Genomic DNA, 8,810 nt, shown 5'->3' with positions numbered 1-8,810 from the left:
AATGAGGATTCTTAGAGGTGGGAAAAGGGAAGGAACGAGCAGGTAGGTCCATGAGTGTAGTAGACAGGTTTACAAACTGATACCATGCTCTTCCTGACATGGCTTTCCAAACTTCTACCCATGCCTATGTGGGACGGAGGCAGGAATATGAGTGAGGGCACCTCAAGGAGTCTCCTGGCAGGTGAGCTAGGGACTGACTCTGGAGAAGGAAGTAATAATAGCTCCCATTTTCTTAGTGCTTCAAGGTTTACAAACACTTTGTTCACAACAACCTTGTGGCAGAGGTATTATTCTATTTTACAAATACGTAAACAGGCTCAGAAAGGGAAGTGACTTGTCCATGTCACCCAGCTAGCATTAGAACTGGGACTCAAACCTGGATGTCTTAACTCTAAGTCCAGTGTTCTGTCTACTACACTAATGCCTTCTACTTTGATCTCCCCTCCTCCTGGCCTCCTTCCTCTCTCCCAACCCCATGAGGGCCATGGGGCAAAGCTAAGCCTAGGCCCTAGTGGGGCCAGATAGCTGTGGGAGAGGAGACCCTGACTGGGCAAAGGAAGAGAAGCAGAGAGAATGGGGAGAGAACCTTATCAACTGCTACCAATGGCCCTCAGTCTCTCTCCCAGAGTCTCCTGTGGGAAACGATGCTCTTTCTACTATCCTGTGTGGCAGAAGGTAGCATTCTAGAGTAGGCAGCAGGCTGGATTTGGAGTCTGAAAATGGGTACAGATCCCAGTCTGCTACTTATTACATGTATGACTGTGGCGTGTAAATGAGAGTTTTAACTATATGGTCTGTAGGGGGCCTTTCCAGCTTTACATCCTATGATCCTAAGAAGATGGACCTTCCTCAACCTGGCCCCAAGTAAGTGAGTTGGGCCAGACCATCACGGATGGCAGGGAAGTACTGGAGTCCAGTGTGGTGGAGGCGACAGTGGTATCGCCCACAGGCCTTGGCGTACTGCAGGAAGCGTGGTGCCCCAGGGAAGAGTACATGATCTGCCAGCACAGTGGCACCAGTAGGCAGCAGAGCATGAGATTCCAGAAGTTGCAGGTCTCGCAGGTAGCAGCGAGGGCGGTGCCCCAGTAGCACCAGTCCAGCCTGAGGTAGTCTGTATTGGGCCTTTAGGCGGGGGATCACCTCCTCAGAGCGCCCCACAATCAGCTCCACCTGCCGGATGGGCACATGTGAGAAGAGGGACAGACAGGAGGAGGAGTATGAGGAGGGTAAGGGGAAAAGAAATGCAGAAGAAGAAAGCCAGTCCTCTTCCTACAGGGGCTTCCTATACAGTCATCCCTCCTCTCATAAACGATGGAGACAGGGAAGAAAACAGGAGAATAAAAGTCCTTATTCTAGCTTGATTAGTCATTTATATTGTAAACTTCAGTAAGTCTTTTCCCTTCTCTAAGCCTCAGTTCTCCCTTATATAAAAATCAGGTGATTGAACAATATGGTCTCTAAGGCCCTTTCTGCAGCAGGTATTTGTTCAAACTCTAACATTCTGGTCTATATTCTGAGACTCCTTCCTTCCAGTTCTAACACTATTCCATGTTCTAAGGGCCCTTACAGTTCCAACATTCTCTTGTTTTACTTTCACTGGTTCCTCTTACTCCCCAGGGCAGAGGCTCTCACTGTATGGGTTCGTGGGGAGGTGTAGGGAGGAGAAGCATAGGCGGGGAAAGCAGGAGAAGGAGGAAGAACCCACATTAAGGCAGGCAGGGAATGACTTGGGACCAGAACTTGTGGATCAGTCTCTCAAAAGAAAGCGAGCTGAAGGGATAGAAAGAAATCTGACCTTGCACTCATCAAAGCCTGCCAGCCGGATGACTTTTTCCGCCACAGTCGCTGTCCGAGGGTCCATTTCAATAGTAAAGACCCGGCTGCCTGGAGGCAGGTTCTGAGCAATGAGCAAGGTAGCGTAGCCACAGCGAGTACCAAGCTCTAGCACGAACTCTGGAGCCTGTTGTGTTACTAAGCGGGTCAGGATCTGACCTGAAGAGAGAACAAGCCACAGGCTAGAACTAGGGAGAGACAGAGGAAGGAGACCAAGTCCCTTATCCTCAGGAAATCCCTGGTTTGAGGTGGAACACACAACCCCTATCTTGGAAGAGCCTGGCATCTGAGAAGGAGCTGGCTGCTTGAGATCCCAGAGCAAATTAGTGGCATTTCCAGGATTGGAACCCAGGCCTCTTCATAGCCTGCCCAAGGCATTTTCCACATCAGGGTTTTTTTTAGCATAGCAGCATGAAAAGAACACTGGAATTGGAGTATGAGGACTGAGATCCCAGGTCTTCTGCCTGTGGGCAAACACTTAAATAACTCTGGGTCTCAATCCCTTCCTCTTTTTGGACTCAGTGATTTCTAAGCTCTCTTTCAATTTGAAATCTTCTGAGCCTATAAACTCTATCAAACTGTCTCCTAAGGAGGGCTTCTGACCTTTGAGAGGCCCCAGGTGGGCCAGGTACTCGCAGCGGCTGCTCCAATGATCAAAGGTGGCAAGGATGTGGCCAGAGTCTCCAGGCAGGGCATTGGTCAGCACATAGCTGAAGGCACGCTCCTCAGGCCTTAGCCCCGTCAAGCAGTCACGAATCCCCCGAAGTAACACAGCCCGGACCAATAGCCGGAAGTAGTGGCGGTATCGGGCCAGCAGGGTCACTACCAGTGGCAGGAAGGCCAGTGCAATGGCAGGAGACATGTTCTTGTTCCCCCAGGGTCCTGCAGGAGGGAAAGGATAGGAGAGATATGGGTACTCCGTGGGAACTAGAGCCACAGAATAATAGGACCTCAGAGTTCCTCTAGCCTGGTCCAGCTTGTGAAATCTCTTCCATGCCAGCCTCCCTAGTAAAGTACCTGTCTGCCAATGAATATTCTTTTTTTAGGATTTAGGGTTAGAGACTCACCCCAAGGCTACACATTGAGCCAGGCCTGGAATCTAAGACTACTGACTTCTAACACAGAACTCTTTTCATTGTATTTCTAGATTTCCTAAATAAGTGACTTCTTCCCAAATTTGGGAACTTTGAGAAACACCATTTTCCACTCCCAGAGGGTGAAAAAAAAAATAAGTTAGGAATCCTAGATTCTTATTCCTACTTCTGTCACTATCTCCCCTTGGGGTTGGGGGCTTCCCAGAGCTTCTTACCTGATCTGGAGGCACAGCCTGGCACAGGGAATAGGACAGGAATGGAGAATCCCCAGGCTGGGGGAAATGGAGATGAAGTGCACAGACAGCCACCCACCTTCAATTATTAACTGTCACTTGAGAGTAGGAGCTCAGGTTACCATAGGCCAGGTGGAAGCTAGAACTGTTTCTCTGCTCTCCTCACACCCCCAGGCTATCTGCTTCCTGGTTTACCCCCTAAGGACTTCAGGTATGGCCTATCTGAACTCCTGGATCCTAATTTTTAAAAAATGGAGAGTTGGATCTAAATCATGGCTGCTGAAATCCACAGACCCCCTTTCCTGACAGTTCCTCTCCCAAAACCTAGATTCAAATGTTCAATTCTATTCTCCATGTGAAAGAGGCAGCTGTAATGCTGGACCTGGGTTCAGATCTGGACTCTGCCCCTTAATTGATGTGTGATTTTGAGCAAATCATTTTTCTTTCTCATTTTTCTTCTTCCTCATGAGGGGGTTGAACTAGGTGATGTCTAGACCCCATTGAGCTGAAGCTATTAAATCACAGGGTCAATTGATCACAGGCTTAGAACTGTAAGAAATCTTAGTAGTCATCTAGACCTCCTCATTTTACAAATACAGAAACTCAGGCCTAGACAGTCAAGTGACTTCCCCCTGGTCACCAGGTAGGTAGTAAGTGATAGAACAAGGATCCAAACACAGGCCTTCTGACTTCAAACTCTGCTCTTTCTTGCAAGTTCCCCAGGGGGTCCTTATTTGCTTTCTCCATTTATCTGCAGTTGTCTGCATCCATTGTGCTGTTTCTTAACCAGGATTCAAGGTGTTCTTCATTTGGTGGTCAGTGAAACCCCTCTGAAAAGGGCCATGACTGCATATTAGGTCCCTTGTATTTGTCCTGGCAGACCAATAGCCTGTTTTCCATTCCTAACAATTACTCATAGCTGTTGAGTTGAGCTGCAAGATGCTCTCTTCTTACTCGTGCATTCTTCTCTTCATCTTTAGTTCATCTCTCTCTCCAGGACCATTTTAAATCTCTTCACCATCTCTTTGTACACCTTAAATGACTTAAGAATCAGTTTCCAAACCTTCCCCACTATAATTAAATCTAGGTTTCTGGAATATGCACCATTGGGCAGTTTATTTAACACAGATATTGCCTTTCCTTCCTCTTTGTAAACCCTGGACAGTACTTCAACTGACCCCATTTTGTTCACAGCATTATTTTATAAAATTCTTTCAATACCTTCATCACATTAGTAAACATGTAAACCCCTAACAGCCCTCAATGAGTATCCAATCCAGCCCTAATTATGCACTAATTTTCCAAAAGCCAGGACAGCCATGGTGCTATTTAATCTGACAATCACAAAGAACAACAATCTCTATTTCAATGATGTCTTCAAAGAATATAGGTTAACTTAAAACAATTGTTCTGCTCTTTAAAAGCCACATCGGAAAGAAAATCTTGCTGCTTAATCACAAAATAGGGAATAGAATAAAAGGAGAACTCTGCAATGGATAACTGCAATTCTAGAGCTTTAAAGGATGGAAACAAAGATCCCAGACAAGCCCCTCACAATGTAGCATTGCATCCTCACACACTTTATTCATTGGTCCTCTAAAAACTGCCTGAAGTTGAAAGCCATTATGGATCAGCATCTGCTTAAAGCTTCATTAATATTTTACTTCACCTCTGAAATTCTATGTTTTGTATTTACTTGAAAAATGAGACTATTTCATTTTTTTCCTTCATATCCTCAGTACCTGGTGTAGACTTAGCACATAGTAGGCTCCTGATAAACGCTCACTGAATTGAGTTGAGCAACTCATGAACCCCATCAATGTGTTTAAGAATGTCTTATTGATGCTTTTTTAACATTACTGTCACTTCCCAGCAAGTTCCCCCATATATACCCACCAATATAACCTCCCCTGTAAAAGTAGTCAAGCAAAGCAAATCAATATATTGGCCATGTCAAAAAATATGCCTCATTCTTCATTTACTATCCACTTCCTCTTTGTATAGGTGGGATGCATGCCTTACCATCAAGTCTTCTGTAGTAAATTGAATTCAAATCAATACTAGGTCCAGTTGGGACTACAGAAGTTGACATGGCCAATGTATTGATTCACTTTGTTTGACAGTGTTGTTTTCATGTGTGTTATTATGGTCATCATGTAAATTATTCTTTTGGTCCTACTAACTTTCTATCAGTTCACACAGGTCTTATTTTCTCCAAGTTCTTTATATTTGTCCTTTTTATAACAATATTTCATTACATTTATATACTTTTTTCAATAGCCTCCAAATTGGTATCTTTGCCTCAAACCTCTCCGAACTCCAATGTACTCTCCACACAGCTGCCAAAGTGAGTCTTTTAAAGTGAAGGTCTGGCCATTTCACTCCCCCTACTCAAACCAACTTCATTGGTTTCCTATGAACTCTAAGATCTAATAGAAGTACCTCTGTTTGGCAATTAAGGCTCTTCATGTTCTAACCCTATCTAACCTTTCCAGCCTTCTTACATATTGGCCTAGTTACTGTTACTCACACATAACACTCACTCCTATCTCCATGCTTTTGCATTGTCTGTCTTCTTTATCTGGAATGCTCTTCAACTTTATCTGTTTCTTTGAATCTGATTTTCTTTAAGTTCTAGCTCAAGTGCCTCTTTCTGCATTAGGCTTTTGGTAGGAGCGGTATTTGCTACTAATCTGGTTGGGACCAGTGGTATCAGACCCAATTATGCATCGAAGAATTCATTACACTGACCTAAGAAGACCCTGCCACATAGGCTAGTTTTTCCCTACAAGAACAATAAAATCATCTTTGAAATTGAACTGGACCAGGGTGTAAGGCTTGAATTCTCTATAATAGTTTTATGATCACCTAAGGCATAAAAGCCCAGTGCCTCAAATAGTCTGATACTCCTCAGATTTGTTTGACTTCCCACTGCCTTCTAAGTCAACACATTTCTAATGACAGGCCACACCATTCCTGGCAAATGTGGAAGTGAGAGGAGTTGCAACTAACTGAATCTTTGCTGAATATACTTTCTATGTTATTGTGGAGTAAATGTCCTTATTTTAAAGGTACCATGGTCTACAGGTCTCTCATTTTGTTCCAATCCTGAGGCTGAACCACTGGACGGGGCTGATTCTGGCTTGGCCCAGAGCAAGTCCTGGTTCACACAGCTGCTTGTGCCTTCCTTTTCAAGGTTGCTTTGTACCTGCTTTATATGTTAGGTGCATTTGGAGATTTCTCTCCCCTATTAGAATGTAAGCTCCTGAGGGTAAGGACTTTTGTCCTTTTTTGATCCTTGACGGTATGCTCTTTGAGGACAGGGACTTTTGTCCATTTTCATTTATGTGCTTATGACTAGTACAGTGCCTGGCACATAGTGTTTAATGACTACTTGATTGATATGCCGTAGTTTATTTAACCATTCCCTTATTGATTGGTGCCCACTTTCTGTGGTTACAAAGTGCTGTTACGAAAAGTACTGCTGTAAACATTTTATATGCATGAAATCTTTAGTGGTGTTATCACCGGATAAAAAGGTATGTGTACTTTACTGAATCTGTTAGTGTAGATTGAGAGCTGGCCTTGGAGCCAGGAAGATCTTGGTTCAAGTCTAGCCTCTAACATTGGCTGGATCACATCTTCCCAGTGCCTTTAGGCAACTCACTAAGGCTATAAATTCCAGAGAAGATACCAACCTACTTTGGTAGAGGGCTGTTTTTCATCCCAGAATTTCCTGTCAGTGAAGCCCACAAGAATAGTCTCTATTCTTTTAGTATAAATGGTTTGGTTTTTTTTTTTTCTATTTAACCAGAGGGCACATTAATTCAAAGCAAAAGATATGTAATTAAACTACAAAACTAGTGACAGGCTAGACCCACTCCAGTTCCTCTTTACACCTTGATTATGTAAAGCCCTTCTCTTATCCCCCTGAAGGCGGGGCCCAGATCTATTTCTATTCTGTCTCCCACATACTGAGCACAGATTTGGGCTTCAAACACACTGGTGGCTTAAATTTCTTAATTGAATAAAGAGATGACTGTGGGCATCAATGACATGGGGTATTCAGTCATATGCCATGTTATGATACAGAATAAGAGCCCAGGCTGCTGAATTAAAGAAATTATAAATGTAAGCGCAGGAAGCAGTCTTAGGATACACAATATGAAATGTCAGACCTAGAAAGAATCTTAACAAACAATGTGAGGAGTGGGAAGGACTTTAGATCGGATAACAGACATTCTGGGAAGATGGCAGAGTAGATCAGAAACTTCCAGGCTCTCCAGATTTCCTCCACAAACAGACAGAATATTGCCATGAAAGGAACGTAGAGCAGCAAAAATAAAAGGGTAAAGCAGCTGTCCTCCTAAGATAACTGGGCCTCCAGGGGCTGGGTTTGGCCCCAGTGAAGTGTAGACACCTCCGGGCCAACTCTACTGAATCAACAAACAGCAGGCCCTGGAGCACCTCTGTCAGATATAACAGACCAGGCCTCAAGAAATTTTACCTCCTGAACTTTCACTTCACAGCCTCAGGAACTTTAACCTCACAAAGAACCGACCGTTGAGTGGGGGAAGATTGAAAGACTCTACATTGAAAAGACCCCCATTACCTCCGTCCTGGAATCGAGGCCTAGCAGTGCTGACCAGAAGTGAAGGGAGGACCGAGCACAAGGCCTGTGAGTGAAGTACCTACTGCAGGGAGAAAGAAAAATTTTTGGACAGGGTGGCTGGGGGCCCTAACTGCTTCTTAGGGGAGGAGAGGCGTCCCTGAGGTTAAGCCCCTGAAGAGAATTTGGAAAATAACAGTATGGAGGACCGGAGGCCTAGGGCAACATTACACACAATTTGGGATTTAGAATTTGATTATAAAAATAAAGTAAAAATGTGTAAGCAAAAGAAAAAGAACCCAACCATAGATAGCTACTTTGTTGTAAAAGATCTGGGTTCATATTCAGAGGAAGATGATGAGGTTAAAAAAAAAAGCCACTCTGAGTAACATCAAATGGTCACAAGCCCAAAAAGAGTTCTTGGAAGAACTTAAAAAGGAATTTAAAAATCAAATAAGAGAGGTCAAGGAAAAAATAGGAGAAAAAATTAAAAGCAATTCAAGAAAATTATGAAAAGAATGTTAGCCAACTGGAAAAAGAAGTCCAAAATCTTAAGGAAGAAAATAACTCCTTGAAAACTAGAATTGAGCAAGGGAAATCGAATGACATTATAAGACACCAAAAAATAATAAAAGTAGAAAAAATAGAGGAGAATCTGAAACATCTCATTAGAAAAACAACTGATCAGGAGAACAGATTGAGGAGAGACAATATAAGAATTGTTGGACTACCTGAAAGTTATGATCAAAAAAATAATCTGTATACAACATGACAAGAAATTATTAAGGAAAATTGCCCTTAAGTATTTAAATACTGCAGAAATACAGTCAGGATTTCACAAGATCTAGCAGCTTCTACTCTAAAAGGTCATTAGTCTTGGAACATTATATTTCAAAGAGCAAAAGAGCTGGGGTTGCATCCAAGAATAACTTACTCAGCAAAGTTGAGTATAATCTTAAATTTAAAAAAAAATGGACATCTAATGAACTGAAAGACTTTCAGGTACTTGTAACAAAAAGACCAGAACTCAATGGAAAATTC

At 43.2% G+C, this 8,810-nt stretch overlaps 1 protein-coding gene across 1 annotated transcript in view; it reads right to left on the bottom strand.

The window, feature by feature from the left end:
- Nucleotides 1-561: 561 nt before the first annotated feature.
- The window catches only part of LOC118836659, a 34,460-nt gene continuing 26,211 nt past the window's right edge, over nt 562-8,810 (bottom strand). Inside the window, 5 exon segments of the mRNA XM_036743890.1 lie at nt 562-1,170; nt 1,796-1,992; nt 2,437-2,753; nt 2,755-2,795; nt 3,143-3,199. Of these exon segments, the coding sequence (XP_036599785.1) occupies nt 850-1,170; nt 1,796-1,992; nt 2,437-2,753; nt 2,755-2,795; nt 3,143-3,199 (933 nt within the window). The 3' untranslated portion in view covers nt 562-849.

Source organism: Trichosurus vulpecula, chromosome 2 (assembly GCF_011100635.1).
Source record: "Trichosurus vulpecula isolate mTriVul1 chromosome 2, mTriVul1.pri, whole genome shotgun sequence".
NCBI lineage: Eukaryota > Metazoa > Chordata > Mammalia > Diprotodontia > Phalangeridae > Trichosurus > Trichosurus vulpecula.
This window is presented reverse-complemented; position numbering and strand designations above follow the sequence as displayed.